Source organism: Protopterus annectens, chromosome 1.part2 (assembly GCF_019279795.1).
Source record: "Protopterus annectens isolate FY-2018-M chromosome 1.part2, PAN1.0, whole genome shotgun sequence".
In the NCBI taxonomy this organism is placed as follows: Eukaryota; Metazoa; Chordata; order Ceratodontiformes; family Protopteridae; genus Protopterus; species Protopterus annectens.
This window is the reverse complement of record NC_056727.1, coordinates 503,027,535-503,053,801: the sequence shown is the minus strand read 5'-3', so window position 1 is coordinate 503,053,801 and position 26,267 is coordinate 503,027,535. Positions and strand designations below refer to the sequence as shown.

General features: G+C 39.0%; 1 protein-coding gene across 1 annotated transcript in view; it reads left to right on the top strand.

Moving 5' to 3' along the window:
• LOC122789817 (two pore calcium channel protein 1-like) overlaps window positions 1–26,267 on the top strand; it is a 2,103,677-nt gene that overhangs the window by 1,570,187 nt on the left and 507,223 nt on the right. Inside the window, exon 11 of the mRNA XM_044057259.1 lies at window positions 25,472–25,657. Coding sequence (XP_043913194.1) covers window positions 25,472–25,657 — 186 coding nt within the window. The remainder of the gene's footprint in view (window positions 1–25,471; window positions 25,658–26,267) is intronic.

Here is a 26,267-nt window from a genome sequence, read left to right as displayed (position 1 = left end):
TTCTCCCCATTTCATCATTATCCCTTTCCACCTTTAATTGTAACTCTGAAATACTCCTTCAAATCGGGTAATCACAAACTACCTTGTTCTATTGGGAGGATCAGTTTATCCCACTTGACTCTTGCCCTCATCCCTCCCCAGATAAAATCCCTTCAACTCTTTATTAATTGCTGCCCACAGCTTCTCCTCTGATTGATAAAAATATGCTTGACCTGTGTATAAAACTAAAGGGACTGTAAACATCTTAACTGCTTGTATCTTATTGTGCATATCCATATAACAGAGCTTCCAATTTCTCAGTTTTTGTATTATCTTTTGTTTATTCTCTCCCCTAATATCCTTAGCTGCCACACTGGAAACATTTTTAATCCATACTCCTAAATACTTCATTTCTCATGTCCCCATAAATATGGATATTGCTGAAGCAGTTCATTTGTGGGTACATAATTTACCGCTATTGCCTTTGTTTTAGCTTCATTAATTTTGTATCCCAAAAAGATTTGAAACTGTCTGTTCTACAACACTTTAATTTGGTTATGTTAGGTATAAAATAGTATCATCAGCAAACAGACAGGTTTTCTTGACTATCATAACAGCTGTGTCCTTGAATTTCTGGGTCCCTTATTTTCTTTGCCAATGGTTCTAAATATAATGCAAATAACAAAAGGGAAAAAGGACACCCCTGCCTGGTTCATCTGCTGTAGAAGAAATTATCAGAGAGGACTCCACCCACTTTAATTTTCACCTTTATTCCCTCTTATATCCTTCTAATCAACCTTATAATTTTATCAGGGAATACAAATGCTTTCATAACCCTGCTCATAAAGTCCCCCTTACTCTGTCAAATTGACCCACCAACAGCAGTAGTATTTTCTTACATTCTGCTTCCCTCTGGATCATCAAAGTTCTCTTAATGTTGTCAAATGTTTGCCTCCCCTCCACAAAATCACTGATCCAAAGCTATCAATTTTTGGCATCTCTTTTGCCATTCTTTTATCCATTATAGACATAAACACTTTATAACCATGGTTTGGTATTGAAATGGGCCTATATCTGATTACCCTTCTCCTCCTCTTAAAATGCTGTAAAAACCGAGCCTGTATCTGATTACTCTTCTCCTCCTCTTAAAATGCTGTTAAACAAAACCTTCCAGATCTTTATCACTTTTTTCCCTTCTAGCTTCCAAACTTCCACAGGAATATCATCTGTTCCTGGGGACTTTCCTGTAAGCAGGTTAAACATTTCCATTTTTATCTCATCTCCTCATATCCTAACTGTTAGTAATTGAGCCTCATCTTCCTCTAACCTTGGCATATTTAATTCTTTTATATACATTTCCATTTGTATCTTTTCTTGATTTCCATATTTTCCACTTTATACAGACTTTCATAGAATTTCCAAAATATTTCTAATACCTCTACAGGATCTCTTGTTATCTTCCTTGTTTGTTATAGGCTCCTTAAGCTTGGCAACAGGCCTTTCTGCTATTTGTTATCTAAGTCTTTGTGCTAAAAGTTTTTGTGCGCTAGTGGTATTATCAAAAAACAGTTGCTTAACAGTAGTATTTATAAATTCATGCATATTATCAAGGCAATCCCTTATTTTCTGTTTAGCATTTTATAGTTGCTCCTGTTCTTGTTTTGTGAGATTACACCTGTTCTGCAATACTTTAATATGTGTCTTTCCCTCTAAATAATTCTTGTTACATCTTAACCATATTGCCCTTTCTTTTATTTGCACCGTATTTTTAAACTCCACTTTAATTTTACACTACTCCCTAGCTATATTTTCAAAAGAAATTTATCTAATAGCTCCTGAAGAATTTCCACTACCCATTCCTTAAATTCCTCTCTTTTCAACAGATAGATGGGAAAGTGACAGTGTCTCATTTTTATTTTATTACCATATGTTTTTATTTTAGTTATTATTGGCCCATGATCTGAAATATTTATTGGGTGTGTATCAAGACTTTCAATTAACTGCACGTGTTCCCGTGAAATGAAAATTCTGTCTAGCCTAGCCCGGTTTTTGTATCTTGGGGAACAATATATAAATTCACTCCAGTCTCCTAGTACTGAAATCCCATCTACCATGCCAAATATTTTCATAAATCTCTTCAAAAGTCTATCCTCCTTTATTATATTTTCCCTTCTGTGCCCCCCAGGCACATCTTCACTGCTACAAATCAAATTCCATTCCCCAACTGGAAGTAATATTCTTTGCTGAAAGCTGATTATTTCTTCCAGAATGTTCTTAAGCTCTGGTCTACATTAGAAGAGTGAAGTGGTGTCACTCTTTTGTCAACACGTAAAACCTGAAGTCTGAAAACAGCGAAGTTACGGAACAGCGATTTTTTTCCCCAGGGAAAAACATTGCTGGGCTGTTCTCGGGACTTTGCTGTTTTCTGCACTGCGGTGCGATCTCAGAGTTGGTATATTTAAGTAGGGGGGTTTGGGGGGGGCACAGGCTCCCACTTTATTTTATCTTTATATATATATATATATATTTTTATATATATATATATATATTTTTTTTTTTTTTTGGAACAAAGTTTATTTTCCCTGGGGAAAAAAAAATCGCTGTTCCGTAACTTCGTTATTTTCAGACTTCAGGTTTTACTTGTCGACAGAAGAGTGTTTGCTCTTTCATCATTTCATTGTTCTACTATAGACCCCTTAAGCTCTATTACAGCAGTTTTAGGTGAAATATAAATACATGCCAGTATAATCCTCTTCCCTTGCCAGTAGCCCTTTAGTACTGCAAATCTGCCATTATTATCTTTTTTATCCTCTTCTATCACTTTTGGAGCTCCTCTTGCAATTAATATAAATATTCCTCCTTTTCTTTGTCCTAGGTATTCCTGTGAATAACTTTCCTGAAAACATTTATCAAATTCACAAGTTCATTGTGTCTCCTGTAGCATAGCTGTTTGCACCCTACATTTTTAATATAGTTCTTATTTAATATTTATTTATTTTATTTGACATTTGTTAACTTGGTTGGTCCAACTGAGCTAGAAGCCCATTTTCAGTGGAGACCTGAGGAGAAAAACTCCAGGATATTACATATATATTCACAGTAACATATAGAACAATATATTCTAGGTCATACGTAATAGTAAGAGGGAAAAGTACAACAAGGAGTATACAAAACAAAAAGTTGAGCAAAAATGCAGATACAAAACTCTAATATAATTTGGCAATTTTGAATGTGCACAGTATTTCTTATTTGTATTTATCTGGGAGACCATTAAAGTTTAATGTCATTACGGAAAGGATCATTGTATTGAAAAGTTATTATTCCCACATTTTATGTATAACAGATTTTTTGTTAAATGTTTAGTTCTAGCTTTTGTGGTACATGCATACATTGTATGGCAGGTTGATCTTTTAAATATTTACTTGTCATATCCATTTCAGACTACGTCACGTCTTACAAAAATTTTTGTTCTATTGAAAGCCCTTAAACAAAAAGAAATACAACCTGTCCCCCTAAAACCTGTTAACTTAATAGCACACAAAATTATGTACATCTTCAAATATTGAAGTTTCACCCTCCTAATAGGAACAAATGTTGCAAACTGACAGCCACACTCACATACTTGAGTTAACCTAAAAGAAAGGTTATGCATGCTAAGACGCATGGTGCAGCCTGTGCTTCTACTAAGTGCTATCTGGTATCATCTTACCTAGCACTTCCAACTGGGAAAACACTTGAATGCTTTCAGAAAACATTATCTCCTATTTCTTTTTATCAGATTGTCTGCATGGAGACATGAGGACCAGATACAGAACAACTACTAAGCATACTTTTATTTGCCAGAAAAAAATCCTTATAATATGCAGTATTCTTTTTTATTTATTTGCTTTTTCTTAAAACTTGTTACTAGATCAAGCTCAGGGCCTTAATCTAGTCATTCCCCTACGCAAGAATGAGAAAAAGCACACTAAATTTTAATTTGCCGTGCTTTTAACCAGGCTTTTCTTTTTCTTCTCTTTTTTTTTTTTTTTTTTTTTTTTGTTTTCTTACTTTGCAGTGCCTACATTTCTTAAAACTGAACAAGGAGAACAAGGGAAGAAAGGAGAAAAAAAATGGAGCACATGTGTACATTAGTATTCCCATTGCACTTACAAATAACTGACAAAACTGTAATTTATAGAAGGCAAAGAAAATCATGCACTATAAAAATAGTGCTATTTAAAAAAAATTGTTACTTACAGTTAACACTCTTCCTCATCTTCCCCTCTGCTAAGTATTTTTCTGAGCATTAATGACATGAAATGTGACATATGCTTTAGAGTCCCCTACAAGTTTAAGAAAGTCCAAAAAGTCCAATATTTCCAGATTTTTTTGTTCTGTAATGTTTCACAAATATAATTATTGCTTAGTAATCCCACATTTGTCAATTTCCAAGTTACTGGTTTTATTCCTGTTCATCTCCCTCTCCCAAATCCTGTCTCTACTGTATTTCCAATGTACTCTCAATATATATAGTCAGCTCCTGTGTTTTTTTCCTTCTCTCAAGCATTTTCTGTTGAAACATTGGAAAAGGTTTCACTGGCACAGTCTCTCTATGGTCTTTATTGCCAGAAGAGCAAGCAGAATCTCTTTTCTGTTTCAGAGCTCACTTTTTTTTGGACAAATTTCTGTATTTCCTCCTTAGCATGTACTTCATCAAAAATTATTTGTATCCCTCCTGGGAAGAATATTTTGAAGACAACTGGGTACAGCAGTTTAAATCTCACACCTGCTTCTCAGCATTCCCTTAATAGTGGAATAAATTTACTCCTCTTTTGCCCGGTATACAATGAGTAATCATTCTCTACAAACACACTGCTGTCTCCCACTTTTAGTACTTTGTCCTTCTGCCAAAATGTTGTCAGAATCAACTCCTTCTGCTGGTAGGATTGCATCCTTACTATTAAAGGTCTCAGTGGCTTTCTCATAGCCAGGTTTGGAGCATACCCATGATGTAACCTTTCAATTAACAGCTGTTGTGGAATACCTGTCCAGTTTGCGTATTTGTGCTTTCATAAAATTAATACAGTCTGTTCCTTTCAGTTTCTCTAGTACGCAAAAAATCTCTGGTTTTCCACACATACTCTCTCCTCTAATTGTATTTTTTTTGAAACCTCTCCTTTTGAGCAGTCTTATATTCAGCTATCCTTTTCTTCAAATCGACCTCTGATTTTTTGCAGTTTTATCACCTCATCTGAATATCTCTTTAAAGCTTCTTCCATATTTCCAGCCTTTTGCATTTGAGTTGATATACTCCATCAGTGTTTCGCTTATTTTACCCAGGTCTGTATGCAGTTGTCTTGTACTTTCCTTTAGGTTACTGGACGTCATGTCTGGAGCTTGCACTGTCTTTTGCTGAACAGCTGCAGTACTTTTCCCAGTCAGTGTTTTTCCTCACCTTTTGTAGCTGATTTTCTTTCAAGTCCTCTTTATTTCCTTTTTCCTGGCATCCAGGCAGTGCACTTAATAGACAGTTATTGAAATTTACCCCAAAATACAACTCCACTGGCCTTCCCTGCTGAGTTTCTGTTTTTCACACTGGGAGAGCTAAAATTAAGCTGTTACTCAATAAGCAGCCATCTTGGAAGTCCTCAGAAATCTATCATTTTTTGTTACATTTCCTTTCTATGTCCCTCTGATACATCCTCACTATTGCAAATCAAGTTCTAGTCCCCACCTGTAAGTAATATTTCTTGCTGAAAGCTGATTGTCTTCCAAAATGTTCTCGGCCTGTGTAATAGCAGTTTTTATCCCCTTGCTAATAGCCCCATACTTCCACAAATCTACCATTATTGTCTTTTTCCTCTTCTGATATTATTGGAACCACTCTAGTATCAGTATTATTACTCCCCTTTTCCTTTGTCCCTGATATCCTACTAAATAGCCATCATTAAGTCCTTTCTTTGTTAGATTCACAAGCTAATTTCTTTTCAAATGTCTCCTGCAGAATTATTTGCACTATGAATTTCTTAATATGATTCAGTACTCTTTCCTATTTGTCTATACCAGTAAGGTCATTTTGTTCTGAGATAATATGGATTGAATAGTTGGGAGGTTGGCCTAATGGTTAAGGTGTTTGCCTTACAAACACAAGGTGCAGGGTTTGAGTCTCACAAGGGATAATTGGCTAGTCTTACAATGGCTCGCAAGGGCAGTTAGCCTAGTACTAACCTATGAAACTATTATGGTAAAAAGCTCTTGTCCCTATTATACAAGACAATTTGAGTGTGTTTCCACCTTTTGTCCTATTTTTTGGCATGCTGATATTTTACAAGGTTGTTTCTTCTCATCTCTTTTTGAACCTTTTTAACACTTTCAAGACATTGCTTTGATGAAAACCCTGATAAAAAGTACATTTTCAGAATACACCATGCCCTATTAACTTAGAACAAACACATAAAACTGTGTACATTTTCATTAAATGAAGTTTAACCTTTTAGATAGGAACAATTGTCCCAAATCAATAGCATGGACATAACTGAATCTAAAATTAAGGTTACCCATACTAAAACACATTTTACAGGCTGTTCCCACATACACTGATTGATGTCTGTTCTCTCCATTTCTCACCCAGATGTGAAAAGCAGATTGTATGCTTTCAGAAAACATTAACTTTTAGCCCTAAGAAAAAAATGCACTGGGTGTTTGTAAATAAAACTATGTTTTGCACCTTTCTGTTAAATACTGTGAAGTAGTATTACTGCTGGAAGGAAGTACACTGAAGTACACTGGGAGGTGACATTGTTACCTTTTAATCTGGATTTGACCATGTTAGTTGGACCATTCTTTTTTTTGTTTTTGTATTTCCAAATAGTTGTCTAATGCTATTACTTTTGTTATTACATCTCTTATTTACATCCCATAATGTCAACCTTTATTTTTCACTGAAATTCTTGCCATTGCACATTTAAATGTTGCATTTCATTTCACAAAGAATGTGCAGAACTCTCACAATTAATTTCTTGCACCTATAGACAGCTTGTCTCCATGAAAAAGTAGTCAGCAATGAGAAAAAAAAAAAACAGCTAAGAACTTTCCAGATGCATGAAGTGTCTTTCTAAATTTCACTTCGAGTTCCCCTGACCAGATGCCTCCAGCTGCAGACTGCTCATCTCCAACTGAGATTTGCAAATGTAAAAAAAAAAAAAACTAGCTAATATATTTGCAAATACAGATGCAAGAAACTTAGTGTTTTTCATGGCTTTCATCATTTTGTCTTTTCAGTCCTGTTTGCATACAAAAAACACTTGTTTATAGCTTAATTCAAGCACATTAACATAGACATTCACCCTTGTAAACACAAAAGGAATTATTATTCTAATTTTACATATAATATAATCTTTGCACTTTTGCACCTTACTGCACCCCCCCTTCCCAATCCAGCAGCCCAGGATCAAAGCATATTAACTTAAACTTGATTATGTATAGTCTTTCTTCGCCTGTTATAATGAAAAGCCTATATTTCTTACAACTAAGAAGTACTTTCTTACTTCAGTGTATTCAACACCTACAGCAGTCACTGAAAACAGTCCCCCCTACTCAATTTAAAGTACGCCTGACTGAACAGTATACAAAACTGCCTTTCAATATAACACATTTATATCGTGAAATGTTTTATATAAATACTAATAAGAACAAAAACTGACTTACTTACAGTTACTTCTTTTTTCCTTTAATGTCCTTCTAAACATTTATAATATAAAGTAGAGTATATGCTTTACATTGCTCCAACAAGTTTAACAAAGTCAGCAAAAGTCTAGTCTTTCTTAGCCACTTTTTCTTGCAAGGCCATATTTCACAAATGTGATTGATGCTTTATAGTCCCCAATGTATTCACTAATTTCAATATCGCTGGTCTTCTTCCTGATTATATCTATCTCCCAACAGCAGACTCTGGTTCATGGCCAAGATATTCCTGATTCTTCTAGTCACCTCCTGTGCTTTTTTTTCCATCTCTCAAGCGCTTATTTGACTTTGGAACATTGGAAGAGGTTTCACTGGCAAAGTCTCTATGAGATTTATTTGAAGAACGAGAAGCAGAGTCCCCTTTTGTTTGATGGCTCACTTTTTGTTTCCTCCTTGGCCTGTTCTGCATCAAAAAAATGACTTTGATCCTCCAGGAAAAACATATTCTGAAGACAGCTGGATACAGTGCATTGAATCTCACAGCTGTTTCTTAACATTCCCTGATTGCTTGGATACATTTGCTTCTCTTCTGTCTGATGTACAGTGAATAATAATTTTCCACAAACACTCTACTGTCTCCCTTTTTTAATATTTTGCCCTTCTGCCATACTTTTGCTGGGATCAATTCTTTCTGCTGGTATGATTGCATCTTTACTGATACAGGTCTTGGCTGTTATCTTCTAACTCTACCATTTTTTTTGAAACAGCTCTTCTTGAGCAATTTAACACTCATTCAGCCTTTTCTTCATTTTAACCTCTGATTTTTGCAGTTTTATCACTTCATCTGAATAGCTGTTAAAAGTGTATTGCATTTTTTCAGCTTTTTGTTATTTGAGTTGAGATATGCCTTCAGTGTTTCATTTATTTTAATCAGCTCTGAGCACATTTGACTTATTTTATTCCTCTAAATTACTGGAAGCCATCAATTACACCAAATTTGGACCTTGAATTATTTTTTGTTGAAAAGCAGCAAGATGCTTCCTAGTCATTGTTTTCTTTTCACATTTTTTAGTTGATTTTTTTTCAAGCTGTCTTAAGTTTCTTCTTTTCTGGCATTCAAGTAGTGTTACTTAGTAGTCAGTAAATTAATTTTACCAAAACAGGCAGAATTACTGGCCCTTGTCTATCAGTTTCTTTTTTTCACACTGGGAGAGCTGAAATTAAGCTGTTTATCAGTATGCATCCATCTTTGAAAGGCCATCAAAATGTTTTTGAAAGTGATTTTGCTTAAGAGGCCTCCAAGAGGACCTGTGGCTTCTCTTCGGGATCTTAATTTTGTGTTAGAGAAGCTAAAGCTTGCTTCATTTGAACCAGCTAACCTGGCTGATTTGAAGTTCTTAACAGGGAAAACAGTTTTACTGATCTGACCTCTGCAAGAAGAGTATCCGAGCTGCAAGCTCTTATGGTGAGTCCACCTCTCATTTTTCACAAGGACTGCATTTCTTTGAGAACTAATCCTTCTTTTATGCCCAGAGTGGTATCGGAGTTTACTTAAAGCCAGACTATCCATCTCCCCATTTTCTTTCCTGAACCCAAATATGAAGGTGAAAGGGTACACCATACCTGTAATGTCTACTGACAACTCTGGTACCATCTTGCCAGAATTAAATCTTTCAGATCTTTGGATCAATTGTTCATTTTTTGTGAAGGTATCAAAACAGACTATTTCCAAATGGTTAATAAACAAACCACAGCAAAAAGTTGGTCCCAAACAAGAAACACAAAACCAAGAAAAAAGAACAGTCCAACTAATATGGCCAAATCTAGTTTAAAAGCGCACAAAACATTTAATAAAATAAAATAGATAAGTGTTTTCAAGCATTGAGCTCTTCTTCAGATCTAAAATCACTAGCTATAAAATAACCCTTTAAACAGAAACGCATTCCATTCAATAAAACTGTCCAATCAGAAAATACAAGGAGTATATCAGTGAAACAGATGATGTGAGCATAATGCAGGTTTTAAAGGTACAGTCCCATCAAGCGCAGGAGTATTATCCACTTGTAGCCTCGCCATCCACTTCATCTCAGCCAGTTCAGTACTATGAACAATGTTCTTGAACCATATGAGTGATATCCGGCTTAAAAGCATAAAGAATGTGCTTATGAAACATGTTTCTGTGAATCCAGGACACACTTTTTCATTTTTGTTTTTACAGCTGGTGAAGAAGAATAAGAGGGGAGGTAACATTGTTACCTTTTAATCTGGATTTGACCGTGTTAGTTGGACCATTCTTTTTTTTTTGTTTTTGTATTTCCAAATAGTTGTCTAATGCTATTACCATTTGTTATACTCACAACAATAAAACTATTCCAGGCAGGGTCAAGGCCCACTCTACCAGGGGCTTAGCTTTATCTATGGCTTTTTGGAAAGGGTTGAATTCTGCAAGTGTTGTATAAGCTGCAACTTGTCCTCTGTACATACTTTTACAAAGCATTATAAGCTTGATTCATTCTCTAGGCTTAGATCAGGCTTTGCAAAGATCATTCTCCAGGGGCTGTTGGGCTATTCCCCTTCCACATCCCAAATGTAATAAGCTAGGGTAATCTACCCATATAGCTAAGGCTATTGCAGCAGTGATCGGTACAATGAATCTAGTACAGTTATTTGTTTGATCAGTGCTGCAGTAGCCGTTTTTTTTTTGTGTGTATGTGTGTGTGTTTATGCAATGATGTAGTTATTTATTTATTTATTTTTTGCTCTTTGTAGAAATGTCCTTTCTGGCTCAGCCTCCCTCTCTGTGTTGGTAGGAAAGCTCTGAAGGGCTTAGCACTCAAACATATCTTTAGGTCAGTTCAGTTCAAGTTGGCAGACAGTTTGGGCAGATGGAAAGTGCCCTAAAACTTGGAAGCTGGCCAGCAGGTATATCGTTGGGACGATATAACCCATATAGATAAAGCTACTGCATCAGTGATTATTTTGACATCTACTGTCATGATAGGCATTGTTGCACAACTGTACAGCCATGTTTCTAGACTGGTCCATTTATTAGTGAAACTGCATGCATTAAGTTAAACAATTTTATGGTATTTATTTCTGATATGATATATCCATCCTTCCTGTTCTGTCCCATTAATTCTCTACCATCATGTTTGGCCTTGTATCCTTGTATTTTTTTTTTTTTTTTTGCTGCCTGTGTCATCATGCCGTATCTTCTGTCACCCACCAATAATCTTGACAGTGCCACTGTTTAACTTGTGTGGTTCTCAAGATCTTGACCTCTAAGTCAGTTCTTATTGACATTTGTTTCAGTATTAGTTTTTCCTTATCCTCTTTACTCTTCCAAATCTCATTCTGGATTTTCCTCTGGCTTTGTCCATCCTCTCCCTTCCTTCTGTTATTTCCCTCCCTGACTGTTACCGTCACACTATTCCACCTATATTCCACAACTTCAATATCCATCTTATTTTCTCTTATTTCTTTTTCTGTTGTATTCTGCATCTATTTACCTCTCTTCCTGTTCCTTAATAATACAGATAACTATAATACTCCTCTGTTAACCATGTTTGCCCACTGGATACACAGACCTTTTTCATTGTCTGGTTTAAGTGACCTGCTCAATGTAACACAGTAGGCAAATGAGGGCACAGTGGGTCTGAAATCTATACTGTAAGATCTGCAACTCACAGCATTAGCCCAGTGCAGCAGTTTTCCCATGCCACCCTTTATGCATCTGTATTCCTTCTTCCAATTTCACCTTCTATGCTATGGCTGCATGGTCTGAAATCTGCCTTTTTTGTATCGCTGTACTTTCTACTCTCTGCACCAAGCCTCCTTTTCCCAGTATTCTATCAAGCCAGCTAGAATGCACTAAGCAGTTTCTAAGTGGATGTCTGTACAGATTTCTTTTCCCTGCCTCTCCCCTGTGTTCTCTTTTTAGAGCCTATTTAATTTTCAGCTTATATTCCATCCTCTTAAATAAGATCATAGGAAGTTACTAGGCTATTGGCTCCGGGGCCCTTATAAACCTAGCCAAGAGTTTAGCCCATGTTTAGACACGTCAGCACCCGAAGCCCCTGTGCAGCAGGGACACAGGTGGAATCCCTGGGGTGTATTTTTTGTTTCAAATTCAGTTATCCATGTTGCGCTTAAAAAGGGATAATGAGGTACTTTAAGTAGAGAGGGAGTCTATTCCATAGATGGGAAGTCTCTGGGACACAAATCTGTCCCGCCAGCAAGTCCTATTGATGTCACAGACCAGGTTGAGGTTGTGCATGCGAGTTACTCGAATGCAGCTTGACTTGAGGATATTCAGCAGTCCCATCATGGTGGGGTCTGGGATCGCTTTGTATGCCAGACAAAGGTTACCTGTGAGGAGTCTGTATGAAACTGAGTAGAGGGACAGGGCTTTTAGCCTAGCTGTGTAGGGTAGATGTTTGAGGCCTTGGATTCTCCTGGTGAGTAACCTCTGTGGTCTCTCCAGCTGCTGCATGTGCTTTACAAGGTACATGCCAAAGGGGGCATTGTACTCAATAACTGGCCTTATAAGGGAAGAATACAGCGATGTTATGACCTCCTTGTCCCTGAATGAGATATCCTTATTTAAGAAGTGGGCCATGTAGAAAGCTTTCTGTACAGCAGAAGCAACATGGTGGTCAGAAGTCAGGTTGCTATCCATCTGGGTGCCCCAATCCCTCACAACTGTGTGTGTAGGGCATTACTAATGTGATAATATGTGGGGACGTCACTCTCCCCAAAGGAGATGATGATGCATTTTTTTGGCATTCAACTTGAGGCCATGTTTCTGGCACCAGTCATTTGTTTGGGTGGGACCCTCTTGGAGGATGTCCACATCACTTGGGGAATTGATGGCCATGCCCCGCTTGCAGTTATCTGCAAACCTAGTCAGCCATAGCCCACTGGTATCGGCCTGCACCTTAGAGAAATATATCCCGAATAACAGAGACCTAAAGACCGATCCCTGGGGTACACTGCTCTTTACGGGTCTACTGCTTGAGGTAGCTTCCCCTAGTTTGATTAGGTGGTTTCTATCAGCTACTGCCCGAGGCATTTACAAGCCTAGCCTAGCGCTTTAGGCTTAGCTACGCCCCTTTAGTATGGGGAACTATACCCATTATTTTGCTGTGCCTCTGTCGAAGCAGTGACACTGAGGTAATCCCTGCCAATTTTTGGTTAGGCCTCTTTATCTGTTGCAAAGCTCGTCTTCTCCAGCTTCAGATACATTGCAATGGGGATACATACCGAATACGGTGATGAAGTAATGATGCATTGTGTGACCTGATGCCAGTCTTGATCTATGACCCTTTCATGATATGAGAAGGAATCTCATGATAAGGTGGGCCCTGTGAACTAGTGCTTAATGAATGACAGACTACAGACAACTCAGGTCACTACATACAGGTAACTGCTGTGCTGTCTGGCCACCTCCTGATAACTTCTTCTTGGGGTAACCTTTTGGTATTTAGGGTATGAAGCTATGGTTTTTTTGTTTTTCCCTTTTATATTACAATTTTGCTTTTAACTTTTCTCTGGCCAGTTATCCGTGTTTCTTATCTGTTGATTGTTATCTACTTCTGTATTATTTTTGTGCGTCATGTAGTCCTTTGTCCCGCAAAACCCTCCTTTGCGACTTTTGATACTCCTGTGCTTGCTTGCATAACCATCCCAAGACTGCTTATGCTGACAGCATGTGGGCAGGCAACTGTGGCTGGGGACACCACTTGTACCTGTGGGACACCAGTTGTGACAGGCAGCAACTCTGACTCTGTGGGTTCTGTCACTCAGCCAGTTTTGTTTGACATTTAAGCTTGATGGTTTTATAATGTGACTGTGAAGTTTTCATATTGAAGGAGGTGTTTTATTATGGGGGCCTTAGTATGGACTGCCTTTTCCCCAACTATGGCATGCTGGTCCTCATCAATGGCTTGCTTTTACAATTAAAAAACCAACTTTCAAAAAAAAGGCATGCAACCAAGTTTGACAAAGACAAACTTAGTGAGAAAAAGCTTTCCCTATGTTCCAAATTATGATTATTAATCCATTATGATCCTCTAGCAGATCAGGCTTGTCATGCTAATGGGCATTAATTTAAGAATTGGAAGCATCAGGGAGGCACCACGGAAGTGGTACACAGTGGTAGTGCACCACTCCCAGAGATGTACGATACAGAGGTAAGACTTTGTTGTCCTAGCTGTCCTAACTCTGTAATTGCTTTCATTAATTTCTCATTGCACGGGGACAGCACAGGGTCACCATCCCATCAGGTTTGTTGGATGCTGTTTTTTGGAGAGGAGGGTTCTCGCTGCTTGGGGGAGTTGATTTGTTTGGGGCTGCAATCTTTTGGTTCTCCTTCTGGCTTTTGGGTTGAGACTGAACCTGTCAGCCAGTATGTTGGCAATGTTGGCAGGATCAGTAATCTTCACATCATTTTGATCTAGCTCTTGAGCCTGGGGCATATCTGGGAGTTTCTCCTAGGTTTCTAACATAGCTAAAGAAGGCCTTATTTTTGAGTCTTTAGAGTCTTTTCTCATTCTTTGCTTTTTCAATTTGAGATGAGAGCTTGAGATTTTACTTTTAGTGATCAAGTGGTCAGATATGTTTTATTTTTTAAAGTTTCTTTCTATCTTCTGCCTCCTCTTTGTTGTTGAGTTGTTTTATGGCTGGGGTCCCGGTCCTAGACGCGCTTCTTTTTTTGTTTGGTCTAGTTTTTTTTTTTTTTTGGGATTGCCTTATCCATGCATCCTGCAGGTGCTGAGTAGAAGGCATTTGTAAGTGATTCAGCTGCTTAGGGTTTGTTTCCTGTTTCTGCCAGGCTCGAGACCACACTAGTCTTTAGAAGTGTGTGAAGTGCTTTTTGAGAAGTTTCTTACTGTGGTCTTTTATTTCAGGTGGGGGGGGGGATGAGGGACCTCCAGCGAGATTAGTTTGTGGTCTGATCTCACCCAGTAGGGGTACACCTCCGTGTTGATCAGTATGTTATTATCTCTCTTGTGGTGTGTGGATAGTGACTAGTTGTTGAGTTTTGAATTATATGAATTCCAGGACTTTGGGCTAGGGTGTTTGGGCTTGATGTAGTTTTCTATATTATAGAGTAGGAGAAGTCCTCTAGTATGATGTGTTTTTTTGATACATTTATCCCCTCTAGTGTTTTCGCTTTGCACACAGCAGTCAGCACAGTCTTGTTTGTTGCATGTGGATGGTTGGATGCATGATGCGTGCCCACCAGTCTCAGGTGTGGTGTGGGTGTCCTGATTGAATGGATACCCCCTCCCTTTCTTGGTATTGTTGTTTTTGGGGCGGGAACGCATGATATGAGGTAAACTCAGGAGCTTCTGTCACAGCACAGACATGATGTTCTCCATACTGAGAGAAGCCTGCCGAAAGTGAGATTTTGAGATTTAGACTTTTGGCAGCATGCAGCAGCATTACCCTTTTTTTTTTTTTTGTGTGTTCTAGTAGAATGGTGGTTAGTTTAGAATTGGCCCCTGTCTAAAAAGGCATGGGGGGGGGTGGCAGCCTTTGCCCCCAATATCCAATCCCAGGGTGACAGGTGCAAGCCATAGGCAGCCTGCAACAGCAGCATGTGCCCAGGCAGAGAGACACACAGGATCCCCCCTGAAGAATGACACCCAGTGTTTGCCAATTGTTAAAGCTGATCATCTTATATCTCTGTATTGTGTATTCATTCTATATGAAGGTAGGATACTGCTCAAGGTCAGGGGTCATACCTGCCCTGGGCTACATAATCAGGAGCTCCTCAATGTCTCTTTTCATGTAGTCACAGGCTTACTATGACCTTCTCTGACCTTCTCGCTCGGGCGTCTGTGTGTCTGTCTATATGGAGTCACCAAGTCACAGTGTGTCTGGTGTGTGTGTCTTTGGTTGTTTGGGGCTGTGACTGACTGTGACTTTGACTGTCTCTGTGTGTGTTGTGTGGTGTTGTAGGTGTGGGTGTGGGTGGTGGTGGCTTGTTCTTTGGTGGCTGCTTTGGTTTTTGGTAGATTTTGGTCAGAGCCTCCGGCCTGTGTGTGTGTGTGTTGTATGTTTTGTTGTTGTTGTACTATATGTAATGGGGTCTGGTGTGTGTGTGTGTGTGTAACCTGTCCCTCCTGGTCTTGGTTTGCAGTCTTATGTTGAGAGGCTTCAGCCTCTCTCAGGCCTCAGTATAGTTGCATCTCTCGCATGTATTTGTGTTTTGTGGGAGGAGATAGAGAATAGTCTGCTGCTGCTGCCCTAGTAGTGCACAGTAGCAACAAAGGCTTATCGGCTAAATCTTAAAAGCAAGCTTTTTATAGCAGGGGGCTGGAAAAGACAGGAAATGACCCAAAATGGCCAATAAACTACAAGTTACTGCCTTAAACCACTCCTCTGAGGACAAATGAAGGAGTTATGGAAATGACCCCTAGTGGCCAATAAAACTACAGTTCAGTGAGCAAGTTTGCTACCTATCTGGTAAACATATGGATTAATGCCTAGTTGAGAGAGTTTATCTATTATGCCTGAGTCAGGAATAGTGTCGAAGGCTTTGGCCAGGTCAACATAGGTGGTGTGCACCATCTTCCCCTCGTCCATGGCTTTGGTGACTGTCTCAAAGAAGTCAACCAGATTTAACAGACATGACCTCCTCTTAACAAACAAGAAAACACGTTGAGCCAGCAAACTGTAACCTGGAAAAAATTTTATTAATTATAAGAGCATAAAAACAAGTAACCAGACCGGTTTCGGCTGGTAAAAGACACAGCCTTCATCAGTGTACACTGCTCTTATAATTAATAACATTTTTTCTAGGTTACAGTTTGCTGGCTCAACATGTTTTCTTGGATGCATTTTGATTTTGGAGCCGTGCAATAGTCCTCGTGCAGGAGGTTTGTTTTTGAGGTTGCTCTCCTTAACCAAACCAAACTTTGTGGGGTTGAGTGTTTGGAGGTTGCCAATGTCCCTGTTAGTGAGGTCCATGATAATCCATTCCATGGCCTTGCAAATCAGGCTAGTTAAGCTGATGGGTCTATAATTTCCTGGATCAGTGGAGACTCCACCTTTGTGTAAAGGGATGACAGTGGCTGTCCTGCACTTGGCTAGGACAAAGCCAGTACTCAGGTTTTGGTTGAATAGGGTGCCTAATGGTGCTTGCAAGTTCATGTAGGATGCAGCCAGGTATGTTATCGGGTTCCATGGAGGTTGTATTTTTTGCCTTTGAGATGATGACCTGTTCCCTAGAGATAAAGGAGAAGGGGGCAGGTACTGGGGATGTCCTGATTTACTGATGGCAGACAGAGGGGTGAAGTTTTTGCTGAATCTGTCAGCCAGGTTGGCTTTATCTACAGTGTTTGTGTAGTCCTTGACCACCAGTTCTGAACAGATCTGGGTGCTTCCTTTGAGACTGCAGACATATCTGAAGAAGGCGTTATGACTGTCTCTAGTAGATGTGGCCAATTTGGACTTGAAGTTGGCTTTAGAGGATTTCACTAGTGCTCTTATTTGCTTATTCAGGCTAAGGCGAGATTGCTTCCAATTGAGCATCTGCTCCTTCTTAGTCCAGGACAGCATTTTTTTCCTTTTGTTATGTAGTTTATTTATTGCAGATGTCCACCAGACAGGTTTACTCTTCCCTGCGGAGGATGATTTTTTCCTGTTGGGTATTCCTGACTCTATGCATCTATATAAATGCTTGTACAGTACTTTGGTGTAGATTTGGACATTGGTGCCATTTTTTGCAGAGGGGGAGGAGGCTGTGAAGCTGTTTATACCATCCTTCAGGAGATTGTAATCAGCTTTGCAGAAGTTTTATTGTTTGACTATAGCTGGGGGGGGGTCAGGGGAAATGGTGACTTCGATAGTGACTGCTTTATGGTCTGATCTTTCCAGTGAAGATGATGCTGTAGGGGTGCTGCAGTGGTTACTCATGTTGGTTAATACCAGGTTCAAGATATTACCACCTCATGTGGGGGTATCGACTAGCTGTTCCAAGGCATTTGCATTGATAAAATCGAGGAATCTTTGGACATTTGTGTTCTGGCATAAGTAGTTTTTCCAGTCTATGGCTGGGTAGTTAGTCACCCAGGATCATGGTAAATGGTTGAATCTTGATAGATTCAAAGAGGTCCAGATAGGTGGAGTGGGCATCTTGAGGCAAATTTGGGAGCCTGTAGCTAGCTATGATTTGAATAGGGGTTTTGTCAACAGTTAACTGGACCTGGAGTGTCTTCTGTGTGTCACAGTTTCATCAGCCTGGAGGTGTGTGTGTCATTGATATATATTGAAACTCCACCTCCTTTGGCTTTGCTGCTCACAGTTTGGGATATGAATGTATGATAGGATGAGTAACCAGGTAAGGCTGGGGTGTTCTTCGCAGCTTTGAACCAGGTTTATGTGACTGCACAAGTGTCAGCATCTTCCAGGGTTAAGAATGCTTGCAATGAGTGCAGTTTCATGTTTCGACTCCTAGCATTTAGCAGCAAGACCTTTAATTTGGGTTTTGTTGAAATGTTGATAGTATCGACCTCATGACTTTTCCTGAAAAAGGCACTATGGGGGAAGCAAGGGCCTTTGGCAGAAGTCTGAACCCCAAGTGAGAGATGCAGGCCATCTCTAGCAAAGCATTGTGGTCTGTTGATCATATCTTCCCAGGCTGTCAGGTACTTGATCCCCCCTGGAATTACACCAGAAACTAAGTCAGTTGCTAAAGTTAATCATTTTCTGTTTGTATTGAGGCATCATTCTGGGTGACGGTAGAATGCTGCTTAAGACTAGGAACATACCTGCCTGGGACACATATTCAGTGAGCTCAATCACGTCTCTCTTCATGTAGTCCAGGGAGTTATGTCTTAAGTTGTTCATGTCAACATGGACTATGACAGAGTCATAACAATACCTGTAGTTGAGAGACTTGAGTGCGTGTGTGATATGATGGAGTCTGGCACCTGGCAAGCAACTAACAGTGACTTTCTCTTTTACCCAGCCTGGTGAGAGGTACATCTGTGTGTCTCACAATGGAGTCTCCTATGACTAATATGTTGGGTTTATGGTTAGGCCTTAGTGGTCGTGAGAGACAGGTGTGTGGACTATGCGTGTCATGTGGTGTGGAGGGTTGTGGAGTTTGCTTGTGTTTTTGCATTTGTGGTCTCCTTTGTTTGGATTTGTTTTTGTTGAGGAACTCTGCATATGTGGGTGTGTGTTGTGGGTGGTGTTGACAACCTTCTCAGTGCCAGATATACTAGCTTGTGAGGAAGAGAGCATAGACTGTAGGTTCTTAATGTAATTGCATCTCTCACAAATTGTGTTCTTAGGTGGTAGTAGATGGTTGTCCGTGTACATGAGGCAGTTGCTACAGTGTCTCAGGATGCCCATATCAACCAGGCTGGCAGGAGAAACCGTAGGAAACTGTCCATCCATATTTGTCAGAATCTGAGGGAAAGAGTCAGGGAGAGCTAAGTGGTAGGCCTAAAGCCCAAGTGCTTAAACCAAAACTAAGAGGCTTAGAATAACACAATTTAAACAGGTTAGAAACAAAGCAGTAAAATGCAGCAGAAAATATGAAATTGAACACATCAAAGAACAAGCATCAGAAAAAGTAAGATGAAGTAATAGAGTAGAAGGAGGAAACAGAAATGCTGTAAAAGCAGCTTTATAAAGTTTTTTTTAAGTAAAGGAGAAAGGAGGAACAGAAGATAATTTAATGTTAAGAAGCTAAGGGGTTGGCCTTCCGAAATGTTCTCTCCATATTAGGTAGAATGAGCTAATGAGACTGGATTGGGAGGAGTGTCTCAGATCAAATTTACAGTAGGGATGGTCAACTGCAAAGCCACCAAGTTTAAGAACAAGACAACAATAGGGAGGGATGGTGGGAAAACTATGCTACCGTTACTAGCTACACTATTTTAGGCAGAAAACACTATAGAAATGTTTATCACAGCATAAAAAGAGCAGTAGCAGTGAGACAGTAAATGAAAGTTGTAAACAGAAAAAGGAGCAAGGAGACTCTAGAGAATTATTTTAACTGCAGACAAATCAGTTATATGATACACTCCTTTCCAGGAAAATCAGAACAAGCTAACATGCTTAACAAATGGAGAAAATTTCCAGTTAATACCTTTCACACCATGAAACTAGCTAAAAAAAGCTTTACAAAGAGTGAGGCAGTAACATAAGTGATTTAGCAGGCCCAGTAAGGCAGGTAATTGAGTACCACAGTGCAGATTGGTTTATAGCAATAAAATACAGTAAAAAGTAGGCAGCAGACAATAGCAAGTGCAATAAATGGTAAGAATAAGCAATGACTAGTAAAAATAAGCAAGAAAATAGGATACTTATTGTTATATATCTTGCTTCCATATTTTAACAAATCTGTTGAAGTTGTCTTCATATTTATATGGGGACAGATCAGTTTCCTGTTGCCCATCAGGCTTCTGTTATCTTTGCTTGCTAGATTATCAGTCTCTCTTGTTCATACCTTCTCTGTCCACTACCAGCAACTCGTGTTTAAAAAGTATTACTGCTACTCTTTTTCAACGTGTTTTTTTTTTATCCCATTCCCCTTTAGGTATTCTTAGTTCAGGCTTTTTTCTCCCTCTCTTACCTTCATCTTTGTTTCCTTGAGTAGGAATTTGTCCACTTTAATCCTGCCTAGGGTTGCATGCATTTGTTTTCTCTTAGAAGGATTGGCTAACCGCCACCCCTTCCCCTTCCATGTTACTGTGCTGATCCAGTTCTTTTTATTTCCTTCTCCCTCAAGCCTCTTCCCTAACCCTCCTGCCATCCACCTTAACTGGCTGGATTCTATCTCCTAGGTTCTCCTTCTGAGCTGCATTTACCACCCCTTGGCTAAGGCCTGTGCTTAGACCTCTTCCCTTGGAGTGTAATATGTAATCCTCCAGTGCATGATGTTCTGCCCCAGATTTCAGGCTGTTTCCTGTTTCCCATGATCATTCGTTATCCACTCCAATGAGGCTTTCATCTATTTCAGCCATTTCATTTGTTTCCCCTTCAACCCCTTTTACTTTCTCCAGGGCCTGTGTGCATTGCTCTACCATCCTTATCCTTCTTTGTGTTACTCCTCTCTGTTATGATTGTTGTCTGTCTTCCAGTCCTTCCTTTATCTCCACTTATTCTGTGGGATGTGTATTCCAAGTATCCCTCTCCCCCTATTAATTTATCAGCTTATATTTTTATTTGGATGGACTCTTCACTAATACTGACAGACAGACTAACCCAGAACTGCTGATAACATCAGTTATACAATTTGTGCATAAATTTCCATTTTGTCCACCTCTTACTTAATTATTTCAAGAGACATTTATTTCCATTTACTGAATGGTCTTTATTGAAAATATCACTGAACCATTGTCCTTTGTACCTTGTAGAGTCCTTGACATATGCATTGTAAAACGGTGTGGTTTCTGCTTTTAGTTGTAAGGGCTAGGTATTACCAGTTCATGGCTTTTCTGTTTTGGCTTACCTCAACACCCCAGATGTTCACATATGTGTGTCTTTAATTGCATCCTGTCTTCCAACTGAAAGGATTTAAAATTATTCCATGTACGGGCTGTAGCTACAGGACGACTGTGAATAGTGTAAAATCATCCCATTTTCTGCTATTTAAGTTCTGATTTTTTCAGCTCTTCACCAGGATTTCCCATGCATTTTTTCCCCAGACTGATTTGCTGTCTGTGCCAAGATATTTTTATTTATTTATTTTATTTATTTTACATTTGTTTACCAGGTAGTCCGACTAGGTGCAAGTCCATTTTCAGCAGAGGCCCAGGGAGAACAGCTCCAGAGATGTATAACATATACATATACATTTTATCACAAGTACACGAAAAATCACTAGAACAAAAATATATACTAACTGAATGCGGCAAGGCATGAAAAATACATGTACACAGCATGTATAACTAGAACAAAAATATAAACCAACTTAATGTGGTAAGCCCAGTCCACAAAGTATCCTGTTTTGCAGGTAGTTAGTATTTTACAACAGAGTGGGATCATCTTGTAATATTTACAGTAGAAATCTTGATAGATAATTTTGAGAATGTTAGATACTGATAGTAGGTTTAGCTCTGCTAGTTTTGTTAGTGTAGATAAAAAAGGGGAGAAATAGAAGATTTGAGGTTGGAATATGTGTTTAGATGTGTTAGTCCTGTTAGTATAATTGAGAGAGGGAAGAAGAGAAGATTTGAAGTCTTGAGAATAGCTTGGTATAATGGTGGAGGTTCTCAGTTGGTAAATGTTCCCATAAGGAATACATTTAGGGAAGACTGGTTGCCATTAGCCTAGGCTAGTGCAGGAGCAGGTACACTTTCTATAAATGTGGTCTTTTAGCTGTTTTTTTAATTGGGTTGGGTTTGTAATGTTTAGAGTATGTTGGGGAGTTGTGTTCCAGGTTTTGGAAATATAGTGGGAGTAAAGGGTGTCCCCAGCTTTATTTGTGTTTTTGGAGACTTGTAGGAGTGTTTTGTGTGTGGATCAGAATTGTCGAGTGTTGGTATATGGTTGGACTATTTGCTGTAAGGCTGGGGTTCTTTGTGGTTGGTACACTAGGGGATGGGTGACAGTGAGTTGGGCATAGGTTAAATGTTGAGGGAGTTCTAACCATTTTAATTGCTGTAGTGAGGAGCAGTGGTGGGATCTGTGTGGGGAGTTTGTAGCAAACTTGGATATTTTGTTGTAGCAGGATTTGAGTTTGGCAAGGTTGGTTTTGCTAAGGTTGGTGAAGATGGGAGAAGCATAGAATAGAGTGGATAGGAGGTGAGTTCTGGTGATGTCTTGTCTAGATTGGTTAGTAAGGAATGGTTTAATGCGGTAGAGAGAGCCTAGTTTGATGTGTGTTTTTTAATAGCTTGGGAAAGGTGTAAGTCGAATTTTAGTTTGTCATTAGTTGTAACGCCTAAGAGTTTGGTTTGTGAAGTCACTGTATGTGGAAAGAGATTCGGGGGTTGGTTGATTTTTTAGTGGGGAGAAAGAGCATCAGCGTGGTCTTGTTTGGGTTAAGTATAAGGTTTGCTTTTTCCAGCCAGGATTCCACTTCTGAGAAGGATTGTTGTGTGATATCCTCCAGCTGTGTGAGGGAGGATGCATTGCATATGAGGGTAGAGTCATCTGCGTATTGCATGACTGAGGCGAGAGGGGTGGATTTGTGCAGTTGGTTAGTAAATGTATTGAAGAGTAGGGGTCCTAGTATGGAACCCTGTGAGACTCCTACGTTAACAGTAGGGATGATGGGTCTTGTTACCATCTAACAGCGTGTTGGCATTTGGTGAGGTAGCTTTGGAACCATGCTAGGGTAGAGTGGCTAAGATTTAAAGTGGCTAGCTCTGACAGCAGTTTCTGGTATGAAACTGTCAAAGGTCTTGGAGAGGTCTAGAAAGATGGTGGATGTTCTGATTTATATATTGATTTTACTGTGTTTTTTCCAGCATCCAACAATAGAAATGTACCAGAGGGTCTAGGATTGGTGGTAGCATCAATCTGTATGATACCACATGCCAGGCTTTACATGCGAGTACTGCAGTAGAATCTTCTAGTTTATTGGTCTTAGTATGCCAGCTGTCACCTTTCCAATGCAGCTGTCCAAGGTGTGCCACTTTCACCTCATTAGGTGGTTGAATCCCCCCAACTTTCATGTGAGGAACACCTTCATCCTGCAGAGACTCCTCAGGCACTGATAGCCATGTACATGTGCTGTATTGAGTAAGGGATGCAGTTGAGCATGAACGGACAGCTTAAGTAACGTGGTCCCCTAAAGAGTCTCACTTTGTTCATCAGTTTACTATAAATGAGAGCCACTGTGTTATCTCTGCAAATTTTCCATGACTCTGTTCTGGTGAGCATCTTACCTGTCTATTTTAATAAAATGGTAAACTCTGAGATTTGTCTCTATGAACTAATACAATCTTATATCATATGCTGCAGATCCATCAAGATATGTCAACGGATCATACAGATAAGTCACTTTCCCGTAACAACTGAAGACCACAGATGGCCAACTCCTTGACAGATGAGCTAAACCTGTGCCTTCTGATGCCTCACCAATGACCCTGTCTGTCAGAAGTCAAGATACTTTTCCACAGAGATGGCAATCCATTATGCAGACTTCTTGTCTCCTCAATCAGCTCCAGATGTTTCAACTTTTGTCCCTGATCCGTCCCCAAGACATTGGGGTGAAGGATCTTTTCTCCCTGATCCCTGTCTCAGGAAGTCAGCCAGAGAGTATTTTACTCATCTGTTGCCAGGCAGTCTTGTCTATGCTTTCTGTTCATTCCCCTGATAATGAGGTTCATCCAGAAAGCCATTTGCAGTAGGCCAAAGTGAATCTAATAGTGCTGTTTTAAACTAGGTAGACACAGTTCCTCCTCAACAATACCTATAAGACCTTCACCATCTTAAGTTAACTTCAACACCTCTTCAGTTTCAGTGATAGGGAAATTCCAGGACTCTTTCTTGAGTGGTCTAATTTCTTCTGTCAAGTGAACGTCCACTCAGAACACCTTTAAGGTGAAGTGGACAAAATGATTTTAATGTAGGCTGCAAAGCAGAACCTGACCTTTTTTTCCACAGCTCCTCTTACCCAACTAGTAGAATATTTGTCAGATGTTTTGAAGTTAGACTTAGTTATTAAGTTGTAAAAGTAAAGCTGGGAACCAGCTGTTATTTTTTTTATGTCAGACAGTACCCCATTTTTAGTTTTCTAAAGGTCTTCAAGACCTTATTCTCTTAGGATATTCGTTTCATATCACAGAATCAGATTTTTTTTTCTTTCTTTGAAACCAGCATTTTCAGACAAATTAAAGTTTTCTTCCTGGAAAACCTAATTTTAGTGACCATTGTTTGGAGGAAAGGATCCCAGAACTTTCAGGTCTTCTGTAAACCTTCCTAGCTGATTTTCTGTAAAGGAAAGTATTCATGTTATGACCAATCCATTTTGTAATGCTCAAAATGGCTGCATAAATCAGTCTCAGTCAGCATTTTAATCTGTTGTTATTCCAGCCTGCACAAATCAAGAGAAGTACCTCTCTCATCGGATGCATGGCTAGAACAAAGTCATTATAAAGAGGTGACCAGAATCTTGTCTCCCAATACTAAGACATATCTAGCTTGGAAGGCAATTAAACAGGCTCTTTCTAGGTAGCTGGTTAATTTTATTTCTTTTTTGTTATAATATGTATAGGCAGACCTTACAAACAGTATCTAAGGAGTAGTCTTTCAGAGCAGTCACTACCTCTACTGCCCTTTTTGTAATGCTCCCTTGGATAACATCTGCACAGTGACAACTTGGACATCCTTGAACACTACTTTCATGAGCAGGACATAACTAATATATCTAGGTGTACTTTTGGGGGCGCTGTTACCAGTCATATGTTTCTATGGCATAAGTAACGATGAGTATTTGATAGGGACCCTGTTTTAAGAGCTACCAAACATCAACCTTTTCATAAAGGAAGTCCATCTTAAGTAAAAAAAAAACCTTCCCTACAGATCTGTTCCAGTCTGACTTTTCATTCTGTTTTTGGGGTACCTTTACTCAGATTCTTGCTGAGTCCACAACTGGAGAATGATGATTCTGAGATGCATTCTCTGATAAGGAAGAGAAGATGGAAAGTTTAACTGCTGAGTGATTCTAATGGCTGCTGCTTAACTCCTAAGGTTAACTAAAGATGGACTTTCTTTTTTTCACATTTCTTGTTATAGTAATTACTTGAAACTGTAATAACCGTAGCTGTTGTTAAGTGGTAATAATAATGTACAATTTATTTTGTGCAAATCACAGGACCAACTGTAGCTCATTTCTTCTTTTTTTAATCTCTAGAGGATTTGTTTACTGCTTTGATGTCATCATCTTCATTAATGCAATATTTATTGGGATGGAAGACGAATATGTGCTGATTTCGTATGTCGAATGGGGATTTCTTGCTTTATATATTACAGAAATATTGTTAAAGCTGTACACCTATGACCCCCGGACATTTTTTGCCAGAACTCAGTTTTGGAACTGGTAAGGACTTATGCAGCAAAGATTTGTCTGCGTGTTTTATTTGGTATTCTTTATTTTCATTTATGGTAAAATTCTTTTTACAAATGTTTAAGTAATGGCAGCATAAAAGTCATGTCATCTTCTTTCTTCTTATGATGTGCATTTGGACTCCTGCACTATGTGCTGTCTCTAGTGGCTGCTTGCCCTCCCTTTAACCCAGTTTGTTTTCTTTCTGTCTGTAGAAGGTATTCATTTTTCTTTGCTGAAACTGCTGCTAGATTTAGGCTGTTCCATTTAGTCAAACAACTTCACCCATCAGCATGGCTTCTATCAAAATAAATCTTTTTAAAGGCCTTTTTATCTCTTTTTTTCCAAAGGCTTTATTGAATTACTTGATACAGTACAATCCCATATAAACTAAATTTTAATGTTATGTGCAATTTCATGCAAACATACTCTGCATATAATTGAATTATAAATAAGCAAACATATAAATTTAACTTGAGACTTGGTAATAATCCAAGTTAAATACATCTATGTAAAACCACACACTGTTAACTGTATAGTGTGTGTATGTATGCATATATCATCATCTTCTTTCGGCTGTTCCCGTTAGGGGTCGCCACAGCAG